The sequence below is a fragment of the Lactuca virosa genome, chromosome 9 (genome assembly GCF_052849685.1).
Source record: "Lactuca virosa cultivar CGN04683 chromosome 9, Lactuca_virosa_CGN04683_v6, whole genome shotgun sequence".
Lineage (NCBI taxonomy): Eukaryota > Viridiplantae > Streptophyta > Magnoliopsida > Asterales > Asteraceae > Lactuca > Lactuca virosa.
In genome coordinates, this window is record NC_136434.1 from 121720053 (window position 1) to 121744532 (window position 24480).

The 24480-nt window shown below is 34.2% G+C and overlaps 1 protein-coding gene across 1 annotated transcript; it reads right to left on the reverse strand.

The window, feature by feature from the left end:
- Nucleotides 1-1842: 1842 nt before the first annotated feature.
- On the reverse strand, nucleotides 1843-2903 carry LOC145135498 (uncharacterized). Its single transcript, XM_079069767.1, has one exon. The coding sequence runs from the start codon at nucleotides 2677-2679 to the stop codon at nucleotides 1927-1929; it is 753 nt and encodes a 250-aa protein (XP_078925893.1). The 5' UTR covers nucleotides 2680-2903; the 3' UTR covers nucleotides 1843-1926.
- Between the last annotated feature and the right edge of the window lie 21577 nt (nucleotides 2904-24480).

A 24480-nucleotide genomic window follows, 5' to 3' on the forward strand; every position in this document is an offset into this window, starting at 1 on the left:
TTGAATGGGTTGAGTGAGTTTAAAAAGATACAGTTTCCGTGTGTTGTGGGTTGGGAAAAAAAAAAGGGTAAATTACACTGTTCGTCCCTGGTGCGGGTGCCCAAAAACATGTTCAGTCCCTATTTTCAAAAATTAACTCGGACCGTCCCTTATTTATTTAAAAGTTGCACACTTCATCCCTCTTGACATAAAAAGTCTATTTTGCCCTTAATATTTTCTTTTTTAGTTTTCTTTTATTCTTTAATCATTTTTAAACTTTAAAATAAATAAATAAATAAATTTCTCCACCTAACCACCCTCCCCTTCCCTTTCCCCAATGTCTCGTTCTCAATAATTAGAAGAAAATTCCCCACCTCCGATCAATACCCTCTGGCGATTCATCGGTGACTTTTCAACCTCCACCCCATTCTCGTTCCGGACTCACCGTAGCACCTCTGCTTCACCGTCGATTCTCTTCCTGAGTTGACTTAAAACCGGTCTAACAAACACCGGTCACACACACCATGTACAACCTCCTGAAACCGTCGGTCGATCTCCAATTACGGTGGGGACACATGACGGAAACAGAGATTACAGGTGGTGGTGGTGTTCAATCTGAGACCCCCAAAGTAATTTGTCATGAAACAGGCAGTTGCTCGAAAACTTAGGCGGCAACCATCTTAGATTTGAGGTACGAGGTGGTGCAATCGATAGTGATTCAGGTGATGACAAACCCTAGATTGTTCGACGATGACAACGCATTTCAAACCCATGGCCATATTTCTTCGAATCTTTTTCTCGTTTGGAACTGAAATTGAACCCACCCATTCCTTTCCTGTTTCTTTTAGGTACAGATCGAGAATGGAACACACCTTTATAATTTGGGTATTGTTTTTTTCTAGTGAGGTGAAGAAGACAACGAATTGGAGGTTGGGGTGTATGAAATCGACGAACAGGGGAGTTTTAATTTCTTTTTTTAATTCTTTGTGTGATCACTAATTTGCATAAGGTGTTGGCCTGGTGGGGGTGTGATGATTAAGGTGGTGGTTGGCAGTGGGTTATGTATAGTGTTGATGGTGGTTGTTAGTGGATGGATATAAAGGTGATTATGGTGGTAATGAATTCCAGGTGAGATGGCTTTAGTGATGCCGGTGGTTGTGTAATTTTTTTTTTATTGATGAAGGCTAATTCGGGTAAAAATAGGTGGTGGCTGATGGTTGTGGGCAGTGGTGATGGTCCGGCGGTGGGGATTTTATCAAAGAATTTAGGGTAGAAAGATGGTTTAGAAGGGAAGGTAGTATAAGGCGGGTGGGGGTGGGTGGGGTTTTCTATTTTGTTTTGTATATTATAAATAATTGTAAGAAAAATAAAATAAATGTAAAAAGGAATAAAAAGGGTAGAATAGTCATTTCATGTCTTGTAAGGGATTAAACGTGCAAATAAAAACTAACGAGGGATGTCATGTGCAACTTTTAACTAAACCAGGGACTGTCCGAGTTAATTTTTGAAAATAGGGACTAAACACGTTTTTTGACATGTGCACAAGGGTCGATTGATGTAATTTACCCAAAGAAAAAAGAAAAAGTGATGTGATAGTGAGTTGTGAGGGAATGACTCCCTCCTCCCTAAAGAAAACAATTTAAAAAAATTATATCAAACAAAATTTGTATTTGTATGAAAGAATTTTGAAAATTAAAAGTCAAACACAAAAACATACTCCAAAAGCAAGCGATCAAGTGCTAAAATTGCCGGGTATTTATTTATTTATTTTTTCCATCTTTTGGCCATTTTTTGAAAGTTAGGGAAAATTTAACCTTAGGATGTTGGATCAACAACAATTCCAATGAATCATTTACACATTAATTCCATCAATTCTCAATTTATAATTACTCAAACAATATTACAACGAATTATTTACCCTTTACAACCTTCCAAATTAATTCAATTTCACCTCAATAACCAGCAATTATTGAACTGCGAAAAAGCATTTTCATGGAAGCTCTGAACCTTCATCAAGCAAAAATGGGTGCAAAAATGCCCCATTCCTCCGCCATTAACGCTGCTTGTCTTCAACAAGTAACACGTAGACTTACATTGATCTAAACCTTTAATTTTTCCTTGAATCAGCACACCAAAAGCCCTAGTTCCGTCTTCTTCCTCGAACTTTACGTCGGAATCCACCGGATCAGTGTTCTCATTGAGCTCCTCCACCAGTATAACTCCCTCAAGTGACGACGATCTGTGTTTAACTACATTCCGCCAGTCCTTCGCCGCCGGCGATTTCTTCATCTCCACCTCGCCATCGGCGTAGATCTGAACCAGCAACGGCGCTTGTTTTATGTTCTTAACGATTTCCGTTACCGAAATCCGCATCCATTCATCGAGCTTCTCCGAAACCCTAGGGCTCTCAATACATGTACGATCGTGATCCTCATTATCATCACTACCACCAAATGGTTCTGTTCGTAAATCTAAACTGTCATCAAATAAAGACAAAGTCGACCGATGACCGGAATCACACGCTAACGTAGCGTAAACCGCTGTAGAGACTCTATGATTAGGAAGTTTAACGGCGAGATTGGGGATTGAGAGCTGTGTGAATCCGGAAAGACGATTCGATCGTTCATCTGTATAACCACCACCACGCTTCCGGATCATGCAATCTCCAACTACGCTGTGACGAATCCCCAAACACGCCATCCTTTCCGCCGTCGATGGTGGTGCAAAATCAAACGACGATTGACGGATTGAGTAACCTGTTTGTAAATTTAAATTTCAAAATAATTTATAGCAGGTGGCGATTGAGGGTTTGACAATAACGAATTTTTTGACTTTTGGTTCCAAAATGATGGGCTGATTAATTCTTCACTCGGGGGTTGGATGTTTGATGAAGCAAGGAAGGTAGTGATTGTTCTTGGGACCAGAAGAGATGCTATTTATACAATATGGCCGTGGCTAATTCAAAAACAATTTGCATCTTATATTAAGTTATTATATTTTGAAATTTATTTAATTATAAAATTGTATTTTTAATTTTGTTTATTAAGAAATTATAGTTTGAAATTTTATTAAATTATAACAATGAAAACAGTTTGTGTTTGCATTCTATTATAACAATAAAAATTGTTTGTGTTCAAATTCTTTTAAAATCAATGTTACGGTCATAAGAAATGAAAATAACATGATATAATGAACATATCCAAAAGTCCAAAAAGTATGTTGCTAGTTTTTCAATTTGACCATGTATTCATATGAAATAAGTTTTTACGTGAAAAATATAGTTTTACTGTCTAAATGATTGTGTTTTGCAAGTATAAATAATGATATGTTGTCATGAAATTAATTTATGAAGGTAAATATTAATTTACGCAACTATTTTAAATTATTCAAAGTTTTATGGATTTTTTAAGGATTTATGTCAAATTCGATCATCATAGGTTATTTAGGTTTTTGTTTTTTTCTTTAAGTAAAAGGATTACAGTTTGCGAATCATATCTACTGACATCTATAGAGGAGGAGGTGAACTAAATATATGCAGTCTCAAAGAACAAAATTATTTGTTTTTTAAAACTAACTGAAATTAAAAAAAAAAAAAAAAAAAAAAAAACTTATTTTTTAAACCTAAATGAGTTTTTTTCTCAAATGTTTTTTCTCAATAGTTATCTAATATTTATGAAAAAAACTAAATTGTAAATTCAAAAAAATTCTCATGCATAAATAAAATCAATGAATTGATTCAAATCGTTTTAAAGAAAATACAAAATAATTATGTATGGAAAAATTCATAAAACCATCTATGAAATATTCAAATCGACTCGAATTGTTGATTCTGAGATCTAGGCTGACTTAGAAATCTATTTAGGGTTCTATTTAGGTTTTGGTTCCAAATAATTTTGTTGTAGAATTAGAGATCGATAGAGGTTTTGGTCCCATATTTCCTTCCTATAGATCACAAGGAGGGAAACAATCAAACAAATCTAGGACATGTGTTGTTAGGTTTGTTATTCATCAAAACCTCATTGTGTGGTTTGCAAAGGAAATATTCGGCATAAATCTTTTATCTGTTAGTGTTTTTTAAGTTTTATTTAAAAATAACTCAAAGAAAAAAAAGTTTAGTTGATTTAAAAAATTGAAATAATGAAATTGATAAAAGATTAGTTTTGTTTGTTATGAATAACTTTTTATATTTTTTATAATTTTAAAAATAATAGGCCGATTATAAATCATTATATTTTTATATGTCGATAAGAGATGATGTTCGTAGTTAGAAAAATGAGTGGATTTGATTTGTCAATAAACATAATCTGATTATAAATCATTACATTTTTATTAATTAAAAGATTTAGTTATATAAAATTATAATCGTTGATTCAAATAAATATGTTGTATCATCTTATAATTTGTATTAATTTTATTTTATTTTTTCTTATAATTTTATTAATTTAATGGAATTAGAGTGAGAAATTTGAAATTTGAAATGAAAAGTGACATGCATGTGGAGGTTTTGTTTGGTGTCTCGGTGTGGCACCGGCAACATCTACTTTTTGTTGTACGCAGTAAATTTTTTTTCGCTTTTTTTGATTTTTTACATATATTTTCTACATCGGCAACATATTTTTCAACCTCGGCAACACCTACTATGTATTTCTGCGTCAGCCCCTGATCGCATGACATTAATTAGTAGACCTAATAGAATGACACATTACAAAAAAACTACACTTTTATTAGTATAATATATAGGAAGAAGTATAATGAGATTATGAACTTATTAATTATTGAAATATAAAATTTTAAATTTGAATCCGTTGAAAGTCATAACTTATAAATATACGATATGGGTTACACTATATAATAATATTATTTAAATGTAAAATGGTAGACATATATCTAATAAGATATTACATATTTTGTTGAAACACAATAATTGTTATATATTTTGCAAGTTTTCAATGATATATGTAAAAGGTGGGGGATTTATATTGACAATAATAAAGGCTCGTGCATGCGCCCTGAGAGCGTGTGTTTGTGGGCGGGGTTACGTAAGTTTGGCTTGGATCCGCGTGTGCTGCAATTCATCTTGCCATGCCGTTTTGTTACGTGGCTTATCCTACGTGGGTTTTCTATTTTCTTCACTTTTATTTATCATTTGTTCACAAAATAAGGTAGCATTAATTTTATATTCCTTTAATTTTGTATAAAAAATTTCAGTTTTTTTTTTCCTATCATAAATCCGGAATTTGAGTCCGGAGTTTGTATATTAATTTTTTTTGGGCTAATAAATTGAAAAGATAACCAACTATACCCTTCATACATATTTGTTCGTTTAATTTTTTTTTGTGTACTGTTAACCATTAAACTTGTTTTTTTGTTTAAAACATATCATTATGACCGGTATAGTGGGTTTTTTCGGTTTCCGTCGTATTTTCTGGCAAACAAGAATTTTTCCGCGATCTTCTCTGGACAAATATGAATTTTGGACGAAGTTCTTTTTACGGAAGAATAAACCTGAGAATCCTTTGAAATAACACAAACAATCTTAACTCAACTCCATTTATAAAATCGTTTGTGCATCGTGGGTCTAATAAATCGAAACCCATATCAAATTTCCATTGTTTAAGCTTTTTCAAGTTCAATTGTGCTCATCGTGTGGGTAGTCTCATATACACACACTGAATTGAAAAATCGAAGTTGCATTTGAAACATAAATAAAAAATAAAAAAATAAAAAAAACTCATAACTTGAATATGAACAAACGAAAAACAAACTCGAATATGGAAAACAAACCGAAAACTTGTTTTTGTGTGATATCCCCATTTTTACGTCTATTTTAAAACTTTTGTTTATGCTTTATTTAAAACGGAGTTTATTTATAATTGCGGAATTTGGTCCCGTAAAAGTATTTCTGAAGAAATGTTTTTCATTAATTTATAAAATCCTGGGATGTCATAACTGATACAAAACATAAACATAAACGGATCTTAAAGTATCTTAGACTAATATTCTACATCTCATTGAACCTCTCATCATGCATGTAACTTTGTACTGCTACCTGTGATACAAAGAAGCTGAGTGAGTCGGGTTGGGAACCTAGTGAGTACATAGGGGTTTTCAACCCACAGTAATATAATTAATATGTTTAATTATCAAACAATTAATCCGATTATCCACCCCCTTTTTCTTATTTATTCTTCCCTTAATAATCTATCCTAAGGGTTATCTTAGTCATCATTGCTGACAATATTATTACAGGGATTTCTCCGCAATACATGTCATCAAGTTTCCTTTCTATATTTATTGCTAAGGGTTTGTCCTGAGGAATAGACATTAAGTCCATTGATGCCTAAGTTCCACGAGACTGTCAAATAAGTATGAAGTCCATCACTATCTATGTTCATCAAATAAGCATGAAGTCTATCACTGCCTGAGTCTATCTATTAGGCATGAAGTCCATCACTGTCTGAGTCTATCTATTAGACACAAAGTCCATCGCTGCCTTAGCTCATCAAATAGGAATGAAGTCCATCGCTTCTTGACTTCGTCTAATTGGCACAAAGTCCATCGCTGCCAGTGTTCCACGAATGGTCATGAATAGTCTGGTGGTTGCCACCCATACTTCGTTATGTGACTACGTCATTGGTACACTAGTATCATTCCTACATCGTTGGCACACTAGTACCATTTCTACAGTTGTGGAATTCTATCATTGCCTACATCTTTCATTATACTATGGCATCTATTACTAACCTTAGTTACCCAATGTATTATATTTATAAAATACATAAATCATATAACTTATCTTTGTAACATTTCATCTAATACATAACATCTTTGCACATAAGCACATATAACAATTAATTAATTAGATACTTCATGTCTATGTATAAGATGAAAATCACTATGTACTCACTTGATAAAAGTGGATGACTTACGATTTCGGTAGTGCTTCGCTTCGTACTTTGAAAAGACCTAGACGTATAAAGTACTAAGTCTTAGTCTAGTTTCGTAATCCTGGTGACTATAATAATTATAGTCTAGATTCCTCACTAATCTCAATGTCTACATCAAGATCTATCAAGTAAGTATCAAGCAGATAGGACAGTTGGGAGGCAGGACCATTTCGGCATATAACCTTCCTGAAATCCAACAACCAAGCCAACGTGACCATTCTAGACACCTCTCCCGTAAGTAGATCAATCAGTATAATAACATGGAATTACTGATAAATATTATTTATAGGTTCATAATAACGACTTATGACTATAAATATAAGTTACACTGAAAAGACTAGATTGTAGCTTAATTTACAGAGATTTTCTTGACAGAAGTCTGGTAATTGGATTGACAGAGCTTCTACTTGATATCTAATGCTACTTCAGGGGTCGCAGGGCTTCATCGAAGACTAAAACCAATGGAGAATAAGTCTAAGGCAGAGCATTGAGATAAAGGGTTGTAAGTGTGTGTGTAACATCACAAAAATTTCAACAATTTTAAACCTTTCAAACAACCTTTTTTCCAAAGAAGTGTTTACAAAAACCATTGTTCCCAAAATATTATTTAAAATCAGAATCGCTTTCGACATAGTTTTCAAAACATTCATGTTATCATAGTTTTCCATAAATCATAAGGCCAAAAACGCGAGAATGTGTATGGTCACGCCTTCACCTTGACACGATCCACTGAAGTACCTGAAACCATAAACCAAAACTATAAGCATGAAGCTTAGTGAGTTCCCCCAAAATACCAGTCACACAAACGATCACACATATAAAATAACAGCATGCAATGGGTCCACAACTAAAAGATTGGATTACCCCTAAGCCCACAGTACGATTATGGATTTCCTATCGGCCCACAGCTCACATATGGCTTGCTCCTGAACCCACAACATAAGTCTGGCTTGCCCTCGGGTCCCATAGCTTACGTCTGGCTTGCTCCCTGTACCGATCAATCATCGAACAAAATTATCAATGTTTAGCCCTCAATACGAGTCTGACATACCAACCGGGTCCTCAGCTCATATCTGGTACGGTATTGAGCCCTCAGTACGAGTCTGGCATGCCCTACTCGGCCCTCAGCTCATATATGAATTGCTCCAATACCCTCAAGCCCTCAGTACGAGTCTGGCATACCAACCGGGTCCTCAGCTCGTATTTGGAATGTTATCGAGCCCTCAGTATGAGTCTGGCATGCCCTAACCGACCCTCAACTCACATCTGGAATGCCCCAGGATTTGTTGGCTATGGCACGAAGCAGTACAACCTCAACCCAACACAATATACTGATAGATAACCAACATACGCAGATAATCATGCAGACAGAATCATAGGTAGTCCTACAGATCTACCAGGCTAGCATATCAAGAACTAGCATACTCATGCATATCTATTCCATACTTGGCATAAGAACAATATCAGGCTATTAACCAAAAGGGCTGGCCTTGGTGCCTTCGACCCGAAAGTACAGTGAGGAAAACTCACCTCACAATGCCGAATCATACTGAAAACTTCCGACTGCTGGCTCACGAAAATCCCCAACTAACACAACAAAACAAACATCCAATTAACAATTGGATTACCATCCTTGACTAACGATCCATACTTAGGGTAAATATCCATTTTACCCTTTTCCCAACTGGGCCAAGGCCCAAGTCCAAATCTTTGATCCAAAAGGCCCAACTTAATTCAAGGCCTATGATTGGCCTAATTTTCCAAATTAGGCCCAAAACCCTTATTGGGCCTTATCTAAAGGTCCAATTCTCTATTTATCCCAAAATACACTTGTCCAGATGGTCCATTAGGGCCCAAGTATCAAAGCCCAACAAATGGCCCAATACCCGAAGCCCAAAGCCCGAAATCCAAACAGAGGCGTACGCGGGGCGTACCCCTTCGGTACGTTGGGCGTAACTTGCCTTGCATTGACCACCTACGGGGAGGTTGACTCAGTACGCGGGGCGTATGCTGCCTTACGCGGGGCGTACCCTTGTAGGGCTTAAAACTTCCATAAGTGCTTAATGGATTAAGCACTTGAGCTCAAACTTCAAATCCATGATCCAATAGCACTCTAGAACCATAAAGTCTCAAACTTTAAGACTTTGGTCGACCAAAAAGGGCTTAATACATGGTCTTAATCCATTAAGACCTCCTACAAAGAACAAGGGACCAAACTAGCTCAGGGGACCTCATTTTTATGCCTTAGGACCCATCCTAGGGTCTGAAAGGACAACCCAACACGAGCAAAACAAAGCATGCACAAAATTGGGACTCTTGGGAGTTGGGACAAGAAGAATACCAAAAAGCAACCAAAACAATATCTAAACAATCCAAGCATAAAGGTAGAAGCTTTATACCTTTTGGAGCTTCCTGAGAAGATGATAATCCAAGATCTACAAGCTTGCTTCCTTCCTTGACTCCTTTGATGCACTAGCTTCTCCTTTTGGCACACAAAATCATACTATAAGCTCAAGATGCTCACTATGGGGGTTAGGGTTCTCTCAAAACGGCTAAAGGACTTGGAGGCTGAAAGAGTGAGTCAAAATGGCCCATAATGGTGCTTAAATACTCTACAAACCCTAAAAGTTAGGGTTTCACCTGGACACACGTACACCCAACGTACATATGTGTACGCCCAGCTAGGGATGAGCAAAGGAACCGACCCGGCTGGAACCGGCCTGAAACGGACCCAACCCGGGAACCGAAGTCGTCCGAAATTAAGAACCGAACCGGACCGCCGGTTCCTACCGGTTCTTGTCGTGTCTTCAATGTTGGAAGCGGTCATCGAGAAATAGCAACATACAGTTCCGGTTTTTGCCGGTTCTACCGGTTCTGGTTCCTACCAGTTCCCGATTCCAAAAATCCACAAGAATATCGTCCCGGTCCCGGCCCGACCGATTCCATCGGGTTCCGATTCCGATACCAATTCCGGTTCCGGTACCGGTACCGGTTCCGGCCGGTTCCCCTGTCCAAATGCTCATCCCTACGCCCAGCGTACTAGGACACACCCTAGTACGCTTAGCGTACTCACATGTACGCCCTACGTACTACTCAAGTTCCCATAATCACCATTTTGCCACTAGGGCTTCCCATGGCCACTTCTTACCAATCCAAGGACCAAAATGATATAAATAAAATCCAAGGGATGAATTTGAAGTTACTTGAAAGATGGGGTGTTACAGTGTGAGAATCGAATGAGAGGCTATTTATAGGACAAAATTTCACTTTGCGCATCGCGCCCAGGCCAGATGTGCGTTGTACACTATCCTGGTAGGCCCTCTCTACTGCTGACACATGTTCAAAGGTTGGTGGATTGACATAGAGGCTTCTAGAACATCATGCGCGTCGCACACGCGTGTGTACTGATTTTCTGATTTTCAAAATTACGTAACTTTTTCATATGAGCTCCATTTTTGATATTCTTTATATCCACGCGTAGCTATTGATGGGGTCTACAACTCTCATTTACACTCCGTCGGCTAATTTTGACTTTATTTATTTCAAACAGGCTTAGACTGTTAAATCACATATAAAATGCATAACTCTCTCATTTGACATTCGTTTCCGACTGTCTTTATATCGTTGGACTCCTATTAACGAGATCTTCAATTCTCGTTTAGATTGTTTCGGCTAAAAATCAATCAATCTAAAATTCGATTTCAGTGTCCGTATTGTTACGCTGAAACTTCGAAAAATCCTAAATTTCTCTTACGAAATCAGATTTGGACATTCTATATATGTACACTCTCGGTTTAACAACTACTACAACTTTCGTTTAGATATCTTAGGCTAAAAAGTACTTTATCAAAATTTCATTTTTTATGATATGTAGAGTCATGCCGATTTAATCGTGAAACTTTGAAGAAGCATAACTTTTCATACACAGTCGAATTTCAGCGTTCTATATATTTATGGAATCATTATCACATATAATATGACTTTGGTTAAGATTATTTATCCTAAATAATCTTATATTAAAAGGTCATTTTTAACGTTTATTATCTCTAAAGTCTAAACTGACTAGCCTGAATCTGCGAGTGTTACATCTTGTGTGTGTGTGTGTATAACCGATAAAAGCCCTAAATCAATGGGTTTCCTTTTACTGAAAACCCAAAATAGAATCTAAATCGATGGTTTCCTTAATTAAAAATCCTAAATTGATGGGTTCTTCTGTTGGATTAATGTCTAAGTCCATAACTATAATTGGTAAGACTTGACCCGACCCGGCATGGTCCATTTGGGTTGCATGGCATCATGCATTTGGATAGACTATAATGAGAGAAATAACACTTAAGGTTGGTTAATATATTATAAGTTCTAATATATTAATAAGGTTATTTAATTAGTATTGATCAAGAATTAATTTGGAATTAATTAAGTGATCAAAAGGAGACTAATTAAATATATGGGTTGATTGTGTAAATCATTCATTCTTATATATGTGGGCTTGTGATCCAAGATTCCTTATGTTGGACTAAGTCCATGGGGTGACCCATGGATACTCCATGGAGGTTAAAATCCATGGAGCATAAGGAATGGGTAAAGTTATGAGTTACATGGTGTAACCCTAATAGTCACCATATAAAAGAATCCCATGGCTCAAGAAATCGTGCACTAATGTGTGAGTGTGAGGGCTAGACGATTTCAAGGAGTGTTCAAGTTTCTCTCAAGTTATTCCAAGTGTATTTTGGTGTTGTGTGAACCATTTGAGGTGTCACACTTGGGGCACTAGGCACTCAAGCTTCATGAAGACATTCTACATCAAAGAGGTATGTATTCTATCTTGTTATATTTATTATTTTGTATGCTAGATTAGGATAATACCTTGGATGTTCATAATTGTATGTATAATAGAGAAAACATAGATCCAAGGTATTTAGGGTTGCATGTACAGTTAGGAGTGTTAGAATGCTCATAACCTAGCAGTAGTATCAGAGCCTAGGCTTGTTTTCTTGTTATACTTGCAAAAGTAGCTGAAAAATCGAGTTGGATGCATATATTCGATTGTTTTGGCTGGAATTGGACTAGGAACATTACCCTAAGATGTTTTTGGACTTATAAACTTGTTTTTGATGTGGTAATGTTCATGCTAATCCAATTTTTAAGATAATTGTCATAATTTCAAGATTTGTATTAGTTTGTATGTTCATGCTAATTTCTTGAAGATTGATGATTTGAATTATCTTGTTCTTATGAGGTTCTTAGATTAATAGAAAAGTTGTGTGAAATAGTTGTTTTCAATCCATTTTAATCTAAGAGTTGATTCCAAAGTGTGTTTTTGTAACTTGTCCTCAAGTTATATGAAAAGTCACATTTAAGAATCATAAAACTCATAAAAGTTGGCAAAGGCTACAAAATGAAGAGTCTAGTTCTAATTAAATGGTTTTATGACTCCATAACTTGTCCTCAAGTTATGGAGGTTCAAGAGTCTCTTCATTAAATTAAAAAAAAAGTGTAACCTTAATTAGTTCCATAAGTTACAATAAAAAAAGTTATTTTTTTTATTAATTAGTTTAAAGTCTTCCATAACTTGTCCTCAAGTTATGGAACTTGAAGAGTTTTTTTTTAATTAAAACTACTTTAAACTCATAAGTTATGGAATTAATTAGTTTTGAATAGTTTCAAAACTTGCCCTCAAGTTTTGGAATTTGAAAAGTTTTCACTTATGAATACTTTAATTCCAAGTTAGCCCTTAGAATTTTAAAAGTTAAAATTCAACCCTTATACTTTATAATATTATAAGTTAATAATATTTATATATATGTATAAGAGTAAAGTCAGTCTTACCGTTAGTAGGCCTCATTCACGAAGCCGGTCTATAAGGGGGGTATAAGGTTACTGCCTATAAAATGGCAGTTTAATGGGTGTCCACTCTCACCCACCGCTTCCTTGACTGGTGGAGGGTCGTTAGCCGAACGGGTAGGACAAGGACTATAATTCTCCTTTCATTAAAAGTATTAATGATAAATACTAAGTAACTAAACTCTTATTAATACCCAATCTTAGTTACTTAGGAAAATGTGAATTTGGTGCTAACCCATGAAATTACACTTTGCACTTTGCTTAAGTCGTTAGTGGAGCGTGTGTGGTTAACCGGCACACTAACCTGGACTTAACAAGGTAGGCAAAGGGTAACTTAATATTTATCATAGTATCGGTGGAGCGTGTGTGGTTAACCGACACACTGATTAAGGGGTAAATATTAAGGGTACCAAGTATATTTGCATGGTTATTCACACCTTGTTTTGTGATCCTCGGCATCCCAGTCACAAAACCTAAAGGGCACACTCGAGATTGAAACATGCCTTTGAACAGTTCAATGAATCTCAAAGATCTAGGACTTTCAAATCCAATTAAAACCTAATAAATTATTTCGTTTTTCATGGTGGAAATTGGTGAATCGTCATTCACCTACCTTCAAATATTTTATAGCTTGGATTACGGCATCCCTCTTCTAAGTTATAAAATAGTTTGTTGGGTCCTAGCCTTAATATTTCATATTGGGTGTCATATTAAGGACTTTAAATCAACTATCTTGAATATCTCCCAAAAAGATGTCTGGTCTAGACATTTATGATCTTCCCAAATCTCTTGAAACAAGCTTTCCTAAATGAAGATGATGTCCCATGGATATCATACTTCTTTCACCTCCTCCAATTATTCTCCCTAACCCACAAGTTCCTAAAAAGTTTAAGGTCACTCAAGCCTTATTGGCAAGGCAAGGTCTAGGCGTGATCACATCTTGGAGATGTAGTCACATATTGATAAGCCGGGAGAGTTGGGTGTCAAAGTCTTGAGAAAGTTGGTGGCTCAACTACTTTCTAAGCCACATGGTGAGTTCTTTTGGGAATCCTATGAAACAGACTAAGACAAGACCCTTAATGATCTTATCTATTTGCTAAGATCAACTTCCTAAAACGCTATGGACATTGACAATGATGACATTGGATATCCAGTAAAGCTTTCTCTTCCCAATGGAAAGGGATCGGCCATAGTCAACTCGGTTGACCCAATGGTAAAGAGAGAGGCGAAGTCTGAGATAGTCCCATTATCAAGGGTCCATAGGTAACTATTGCCAAAGGAAGGGGCATTGGTTACGAAGCTGCCAAATTTACCTAAGGATGTTAAAGTCAATAAGTTTGGCTTTACTTCAGGTAAAGTCCATTGTCTAACTCTATTAAGTACATATTGATTCTGATCGCGAAGATGGATTTCAATCGCATGGTTCGGTGATCAGAATTTTGGGCTATTACTTAAGAGTTATGATATTTATATTGCTTAGGAATAGATAACAACAAGGTTTTCATATGGATTGTAAGGATAAGTTTTTCCGCAAAGTTTTAAAATAAAAGAATAAGGTTTTGATTTTATTTATTTTAAGTATCCTTACAATGGCATTTGTGAAAAGTTGTTGCTTATAAGATTCCATTGATAGCAATATTGGAAAAATGGATTTGATTCTTTCGGTTGTGGTAGTGTCTAATATTACCAAATAAGGAAAGATTCTCATCACCCAAGGTTCAATTGGACCGAAACTTGGAATCATGCAAGTTGTATAGTATGATGAATGAGAACTTTCAGCTTGGAAAATTAAGACTAATTCCTTATGTGAATAAGGAAAGGACTAAGGGATCGAGTACACATTCTTGTGCACTGGTCAAGTCCACCACAAAAGATCAAGAAGACTATTCGTCATGATTTACTTAAGTTCAGTAAATATGGTTATACTTATAAGTTTAAGTATAAGTCTGTAGCATTGGAGAAGTTTCAATGTGAGACAGAACGAATAAGAAGAATCAAAGTATGGCAGAAAGATAAAAGTTTCTCAAATCTGAAAAGATGGGAGAGTACTTTAGTATCATGTTTATGATCATCTTAATGATTAAGATACCATATCACAATTGGTCCTCTAAAGTCATCTTAGTGCATTCTTATGACTAAGAAGAGGAGTCATGAATTGTTAAATGGTTAAATCAAAAAGATGAGTCATACTTCATTCCAAAACAATTCTTAGAGTCATACTCCAAGATTGTAACTTGAGTGATATATCTTAAAGAGGGTTTGTTAACACTAGTCAAATGTAAGAGTAAAAGGTTATCTACTCTTGTACATTTGAAATTGGTAAGTTGTGATGTTTTGGATAAAACAAAGACCAACTTAGGCCAATTGTGTAAAGTGTTAGTCTTGATAAAGAATCCGCACTATCTCTTGAATATTTGACAAGGGAGTCTTATATGTCAAGAGGACAGTGGGAGTCTTAAAGCTCTTGAAAGTTTCAAGACTTAATCAAGAATAAAACCTAAAGTCCTTCACTAGCACACGACTTGAGGTTTATAACCTATCGTGTTGAAATTTTTGTGCCTATTCAAGTTGGCTTTGCATAGGAGTTCTGAGAGTTCTCAATTGGTTGCACAACTACTTGGAAGCAATGGCAGGCACCTGAGCTGCCAAATGGCAAGAATTTAAGATTGCACAAGTTTAATCAATATGAGTTTGGATTTGTCACTAACCTTGTCTTGTGATTATGGTTTTGACAAATTCACATGGATAAGAACACATACACTATTAAATCTAAGTGTCATAAGGTTTCTCTCCGATTCATGAAAATGATGGTGAGGAAACACTTTCACTAAGTAGATTTTAGCTAGATAGCAATTGTGATATTTGCATTCTCAAAGTCGTTAGTGGAGCGTGTGTGGTTTACCGGCACACTAACATGAACTTGTGAGAAGTGGCAAAGGTCTAAACAATTGAGACTATGATTACGGCATCCCTTTTCATAGTTCTAAAATTGTTTAGACACACATGTGAGCTATCTAAGAGAGGTGTATGATTTTGATAAAGTTTTATCAAAACAATCTAGTATCAGAAATCTGAACTTTGGTAAGAAAGTCAGCTGATTTCTGAGTACATGTCAAAGCTAGTGGGAGCATAAGTGTTATGCTAATAATCATCATGTTAGTGGGAGCATGATAATTATGACAAAGGTTGCAAGTTAGCAATGTTAATTATAGAAAACAAAAGTTTCAATTCGTGAGGTTGCAGGGGTTGAAAAAGTTGTTTTGCTATAATTAAGGGAGAGGAAATTATACTTCATTTCAATTCTAAAAGCTTAGATTGAGATTTTAATCGTATTTAATCAAGGGTATATATATGAATTTCATGTTGGAATGGCTCAACATAAGGAAATTCTATATATGGGTCCATTATTTGCGTTCTAAAATTCGATTACGATTACGACATCCCTTTTCATAATCTGAATTTTGAGAACTTGGCAAATTGAAATGGAAATATTATAGCAAAAGACTGGTTTAGTCTTTATGTGAGACATCATGAATCGTGTCCCATATGCTTCGGATATAGGATCGATTACATGTGCTATATTCATCCTTTCTAAAATTTTCCAAATGCCTGGGGCATTATGAAGGAAAAAGGTCTATAATTGGATATGACTAAAATGATTAAGCAATTGTCGAGGACAATCTAAGGTTTACCAAAGATTGGTTGCTCAAGGACAGTTGGAAGTATAATGTTAATTCTGGAAGGACCATATTGACATAATCTATAAGGAGGCAACTCTTGTTCAGAAGTGATAGTCAAAATGGAATATGGAAATGTTTCAAAGTTAGAAATTATTCAATCTGTGTAAGATTAGGAAACTTAATGAAAGAAGGATGTTTCCAAGGAGCTGATCTCCTTTGGAATGCTCTGTAATGATTGTTGTCAAGTCTTTCTGACTTCGTGCATAATCATTAAGAGGATCAATGCATATAAGTTTAGAATCTAACAGATTTCAGTAAATGGCATGAATTTGGAATTCTTGCATTTGCAGTAAGGATTTGGGACTGTGAAAAGAGGATCATTGGAGTGATGTTCAATTGATCTATTTTACAAAGTAAAGATCATAGACAAACATAGTATGCATACTTGGTGTATGGCATGACTAGTGTTTAGAAAACATAGTGTACATGCTTGGAGCATGGGACAACTATTGTTTTAAATTCAAGTATAAAGTTGATAAAACCGAAACAATGAATAATGAGTAATCAATATGGTGATAAATAAAAGTGTTTATTTATATTCATAGGGTTTGATACCATATTTGATTCATTTATTCTTGTGTTTCACTTTGCATGTTTTGACTTCCAGAATAACTAAGTCGCTCTTCCTGAATGATTAAGTTATTCAAACCATCCACAGTCGGTCATATGTTGGAAGTAGATATGAATCAAGACTGTCATGGGTTGGTTTGTAGAGGTCCAAGTTGGTGGACAAAAGTGGTGCTACAACACTCATGAGTGCTCATAAGTTCTGAGTATTGGATTCAACCCGCGCTCATTTGAATCACTTCATGGATTTTATCACGAGTGATCATGAGACGATAATATCTTATATTCTTCAAACCTAGAGATATGAGTTGTTACTATGAGTTGGTTATACATTGATTGCACGAAAACGCATTGGTAACTCGATGTTATAAAACGTGCCTTTGTGTATGATTCAACAAGTAGTAGAACAAGCCATATGATTCGAAGTTTATCCATTCCTTTTACCTTCGGGATAAAAGCGATATCTGTGGGCCCCTCGATGATTTAAAGATGATACATGTGAGTGCTTGGCCAAGCCAGGACTGATTTGATTTGTTCAATCAGTCAGTCATCATGAATCGGAAATCGGGAAACAACAAATGGACAGAGAGAATGATTGATAATCCATGTCTCAGTCCATATGATATCTAGAATGGAGGAACATATGATCCCTTATCTAATGGACAAGTCATTGACAAAGGTCAGAGTTCATCGACAAGGTCAGAGTTCGACAGAAGCTTTTGAGAGCTACGATTGCTGATCGGTTCCTGAAGTCATACGCAATAATAGTTTTAGACTTATCCAAGTGAGAGACTGTTGGATTAATGTCTAAGTCCATAACTATAATTGGTAAGACTTGACCCGACCCGGCATGGTCCATTTGGGTTGCATGGCATCATGCATTTGGATAGACTATAATGAGAGAAATAACACTTAAGGTTGGTTAATATATTATAAGTTCTAATATATTAATAAGGTTATTTAATTAGTATTGATCAAGAATTAATTTGGAATTAATTAAGTGATCAAAAGGAGACTAATTAAATATATGGGTTGATTGTGTAAATCATTCATTCTTATATATGTGGGCTTGTGATCCAAGATTCCTTATGTTGGACTAAGTCCATGGGGGGACCCATGGATACTCCATGGAGGTTAAAATCCATGGAGCATAAGGAATGGGTAAAGTTATGAGTTACATGGTGTAACCCTAATAGCCACCATATAAAAGAATCCCATGGCTCAAGAAATCGTGAACTAATGTGTGAGTGTGAGGGCTAGACGATTTCAAGGAGTGTTCAAGTTTCTCTCAAGTTATTCCAAGTGTATTTTGGTGTTGTGTGAACCATTTGAGGTGTCACACTTGGGGCACTAGGCACTCAAGCTTCATGAAGACATTCTACATCAAAGAGGTATGTATGCTATCTTGTTATATTTATTATTTTGTATGCTAGATTAGGATAATACTTTGGATTTTCATAATTGTATGTATAATAGAGAAAACATAGATCCAAGGTATTTAGGGTTGCATGTACACTTAGGAGTGTTAGAATGCTCATAACCCAGCATCTTCGTATGCATGTTTTATGTGGGAGAAGAACTATGAAGCCTCATGTTGGTTCTCCAAAGGAAATTGATTGCAAGTGGGTTCTTGTTCTTCAAAACCGAACCTGAATTTGAACAAACGAAATGAAGCTCCAAAAGAAGCTTGATTTCTGAAATCATTTAGGGTTTTTTTGTTCTTGTTCAAAATATGAAATGAAGCTTTGAAATATGAAAGGAATCTTGAATTCTGAAGCTCTAAATCTGTTTGTGTTCATGTTCCGGATCTTAAAACTCTACAGAAGATAAGAAAGAGAGAGAAAAAGAAAAACAAGAAATCTGAAAAATATGTCAAGAAGTAATCTCGCTAGAAAATATATTTTGGTTGGAGAAGATGACCAGAAAAATCATAATTGGCCAAAAAAAGACGTCGGAAACAGGAAAAAACTTATATTACCGGTCATAATGGTATGTATAAACAAAAAAACATATTTAAGGGCTAACTGTGCACTAAAAAAAGTTAAGTGACCAAATATGTACAATGGGTATAGTTGGTTACTCTTTAAAGTCATTATCCTTTTTTTGTCAAACAAAGTATTGTATGTGACATAAGATTAGTACAAATCAAGTTCCAAATGATTGTCATTTTTCCAGATTTGAAATAGTTCGTAATTTCAGATTATTACTTCGATTCTAATCATTTTGTGTAAATCTATGGTTTTAATTTAAAGAAAGTTAGATTTCGATTTTGAGAATGGTTAAAATTGATTGCAAAGTAAACCAAATAATGTTTTTTTCCGACTATTTTCTTGTACCATAAACGATTTCAAGTATATATTGACAAAATCATTGGAAATATAAGGTAGATGATCAAATTTTAGACATCCACATAATGGATAAGTTCTATCTATAATATTTATGACTAAATGTAGTGGAATATCTTCATCATATTATTGTTTTTACCTTTTAGAAAATTAGTTGATTTGCGGACTAAGAACAATTTGTGAAAGGCATAACATGTTTCACAGAATCTATAAAATTTGCGACTTTGGTTGTATCATTAACATAAAATTTCAACCGGGTTATTGTTGGACACAAGTGACAATCAATGAAAATGTTAACACTTAAATAGTCGATGATAGATTGTATGCGTTGGATTCTCATATGGAATCGTTTAGGACTTGGGAGAACTAGCTTTGGGTCTTTGGTGGAAATCTCGATAATTACCGAAGAAAAGATATGCTCCTTGTTTCATGTTACAATCATGTTTGAGATCCTCTATAACTGGACTAGGAGATGTGGTAGGGTATTGGATGGTACGAGCTGTGTTTTGGATTCTGGGAGTTATATGTTATCTACGAGTAACAGTTTGACAGACTTCCATCAATAGAGGTTGTCAGGAGCATGTATAGTAGTAGGGGACGATATATATTAGATATAGTAATATTGTTGTATGATATGTAGTTCGATGGCACACCCACGATGAGACCCTAGAGGTTGAGGTGCGAAATAACATAAACGTGGTTTGAGGTTTAAACCTTGCACGCCCCAAAATAAGATAGATCTGGCTTTGGCCAAACAAACAAACATAAACAAAGGAAAATGAAGCTAGACTCTAGACTACACCAATAGTGTTGTGATGCTTAATTTTAAATTTCCATAAGTCGAAAAAGTGTTACTATCTTACTATCAATTAAAGGAAAACATGATTTACCAATTTCATAAATCCGTAAAAAAATAATATAATTTCATGAATCATGTTTAACTTTTAGCCTTTTCGTAAAACTATTTTTTCTTCAAAATCTATAATTTGTTTAAATACTTTGCTATTTTATATGGATACACTACATCATTTACAAAAATATTAAAAAAAAAGTCCTAGTACAACAATAATAAAGATAATACATGTTAAATTCTTCATTGCGCAAAATATTATTCTCTTAGGCCATTTGGAATACATAGCACGAAACCACTTTATGGCCACGATGACAGGTCACCACGATAGTAAACATCACCTCGATGCATTGTAGTGTTGTGGAATGTAGTCAACACCACAATTGTGGTAGTGATATGTATAAATGACCTTAGCGAAGCTTTCTTAAAACATTTTTACAGCATATATAAACTTAATTTTACAAGATAATCCGGTACTCCCTTGAGATAAAAACCATTTAACACGAATCGATCACTTAAAGTTTTCGAATGGTTGTTCTTGAGAGGGGGCGATTTGAACACAATTCGTAAAATAGACAAGAGAAAACTTAAAAATAAAATTAGTTTATATATGTAGAGACTAGAGACCATTAGTCCTCTTTACACACACAAAAAAAATAGACACAAGATTATTTCTTTACACTTTTTAGATAAATTGTTAATTAGTGATATGTACCATATATTTTTTTATGATTTTCTTTATAAATCTACGTATTATGTTAAAAAAAAATGAAATATCATAAATATACCCATTTCACTCTACAGTGTACACATCAATATGTCACACATTCCTATACCTTGCTATCAACATCTTTAGATCATCCTAATGATTTACGTCTCTAAATAAACTAATAAATTCTCTCTTTTAAATATTGCACATAACCCATCTATATTTACAATTGGCATTCTAGATGTGTTACACGTGACCAGTTTTGTTTTGTTTTGTGTTGTTTTGTTTTTAATTTTTTTTTTCTAATAGTAAAAATAGTCAAATAGATAATACACAATTTCCATATGCCACATATACGCTTATTTATTTGTTTGTTCTTGGTAGTTGAATATGAATCTCAGTCGCAAAATCTAACATTAAGTGATGCCAAAAGTATGTTCCACCGTCCACCATTGATCGTTTGATACCAATTACGCATGTGTATTATATGTATTGTGTGTTCACCAAAAAAATGTATGATATAAATCAAGGAGAATGAGGTGTAAAGGTAATCAATTTTAGGTTTTTATATATTATATTTAATTGTTAAATTTACTTTGTATTCGATCTCTCATTAAATGTTTTCACATTGTAAAAAAACATTACGACTCATTATTATAGACAGGGCCGGTCCTAGATAATTTGGGGCCCGGGGCAAAAAGAAAATTGGGGCCCTCTTTTTTTTTCTTTTTTTTTGTAAAAGGGGGCGGCACCTCCGGAAATTTTATTGATTAAAAAATTAATACAATTGAAGGTTGGAGACTCCCCACCTATGGAAAGAAAAGACTTCGAGACAGGCCCGTAAGCCAAACAACCTAGCAACTATTAACACAAAACAACAAAATAAAAAAGCCAAAAAATGCTTTGAACACTAATACATAAACATATCAAAGAAAAAATAAAGACATTTACATATACTTTCTAGGATGCATATTCAATAGAGTGATAAAAGGCAACCAACAAGCAAACATATAACAATTAACAAATAATAAAAGAAGAGTTTTTTTGTACCTACTGTTGACCGCCAATGATGCTAAATTGCTGATGCTGTGAGCCTGTGAATAACCTCTAAGCAATTGCCAATTGAAAAAGCCCCACAGTTACAACAAAAAATTCTGAAGTTAAAAAAAAGAGAAATCAAATTAAAAAGATTAGCATTAAACAACTGAAATTAAGCAAATGAATAACAACATATCTCTAAAAAAAACCGAGAGGCTACTTACAAAGTTACAAGGATTCACACAATCACACAATCAGATTATCAACAGGTCATATTAATATTCCTGGATTCTCAAATTCTACAACAGACTACATAGCATAAAATTGTGAAGATCAGATTCACAAAAAAATAGAAAAATCACAGAAAAATAAGAAATTCTAATGCAAAAAAGTAGAACTTACAGAAAAAAGAAGGAAGAAGATTCACAATCAGCGATTCTGGTGGGATGAAACTTGGAAATCACTCAAATTGGAAATCGCTCAAATCAGTAGGAATCGTGAAGGAGAAGCCCTAAATCAGTCGAATACACTAACTCAGTTGAATTTTGAATGTTGATTTTAGAATCAGAATCAGATGTACTAAATCCGAAATCAGAAGAGATGAACTGGAGAAGAAATAAGAGATCGATATAATTGAAATTGAGGAAGAAATAGAAGAAATCTGACTATTTGAGACCGTTGTTTACCTTAGAATCTGGAGAAGACGTTTCGATTCTCCATAGAAATTGATTGTTTCGTTGAAGATTAGTTGCGCCTTGCCGCCTTGGAAGTCGGACATCTCTCGCACGCCAACTCCCAGTCGCCTACCTCATTCGTTCCTCCCTCTTTCTTTTTGGGTTGGCGTTTGACAAGAGACTAGAGTATTGGGCTTAAGTAATTAGTCCAATAAGAATAAAACTAATGGGTTAATGCTATATGATTAATACAAGAAATATAAAATGGGGGTCCTATGACATTTGGGGGGCCAGGGCGGTCGCCCAGCTTGTCCAGGCCCATGGGTCGGCCCTGATTATAGGTTTTTATGTATATTTATTAAGTCATTAAATTTTTTTATCCATATTTATTCACTAATTTGTTTTTACAAATTTAACAACTAATATATTTTTTTATATATTTTATCATTAATCTTACATAATTCGGTCACAGACACTATTTCAAAAACTACATATATTTATATAATTTTTCAAAAAATAAACATATATTTACATATAAATATAGTATTTTTACAGATAAATATATGTTTTTTACTTATAAATACACATTTTAATGTGAAATATGTACTTTTACATTTAAACATACATCATTAAGTATAGGTACATATTATCTATTTAAACGTATATTTACATATATACGGTACAAATTCTTATGATGTTAATACGATACAATAGGTTAAAGGGTGATATTTAATTGAAAATCATTGATATTTGATATTCTGAAATAGGTATTTCCGATATGGATATATAAATTTTAAAAAAATTATTTGTAACGAAAGAGAAAAACTTGATTATGTTTAACCATAAATACATTTATTTATTTAAAACACACACACACACACACACACATATATATATATATATATATATATATATATATATATATATATATATATATATATATATATATGGCTAAGTTATAATGTTGATAATATATATTGTGTGGATGTATGGATGAATGTGAACCAATGATTTCCATTATTTGAAGAAAGTGATTTATCTATATTGTTAAATTAAAAAAAAGAAAGAATAATACCATTTAATTAAAAGAATGGTAAAGTTGTATATTTGTATTACCTTTAAATTAGAAACCATAAGTTTGAAAAAGGAAATTTTCGGATTTTAAGACTTATTAGATTATCTTAATTTTAAATTCTGATTTTTATAATTAATTCAATATTAATTCTAATGTAATTTTTAACCATAACCGATTTTATTCTATTAAAATGACAAAATGTCACCTATAAATCGTAAAATATATTTTTGATTTTATTCTTAGAGAATATAGTTTCATCTAAGATATTTTTGATAATTAACATGATTAAAGAATTTTATAACATAATTTATCAAGAACTTTTCTATAGAATACGAATTTATATGAAACAATTTTTTTTCTTTAAGAATCACTAATTACATTAATTCTTATAGAATAAGTGTAACATCCATAAAAATCATGATAAATTTAAACTTTTAAAAAGCAATCAATTTCACAATTTGTTTACAATCATAGTTTTCAAAACATGTTCAACATCAGAGTCTCCCAAAATCATAAGTAAAAAACATGAGGATGTGTACGGTCACGCCTTCGCTTCCACGCGATCATCCGAAGTACCTGAAACATAATTCAAAACTGTAAGACAACACTTAGTAAGATTCCCCAAAGTACCAACACATAACATAAGCATAATACAAACATCATGCATACAGAGCCTTCAACCTGACTGGAACGCCCTATCGGCCTACAGTCT

Bases quoted from the DNA above. Each gene is read 5' to 3' on its own strand.
- LOC145135498 (XM_079069767.1), bottom strand. From the start codon at position 2,679: ATGGCGTGTTTGGGGATTCGTCACAGCGTAGTTGGAGATTGCATGATC.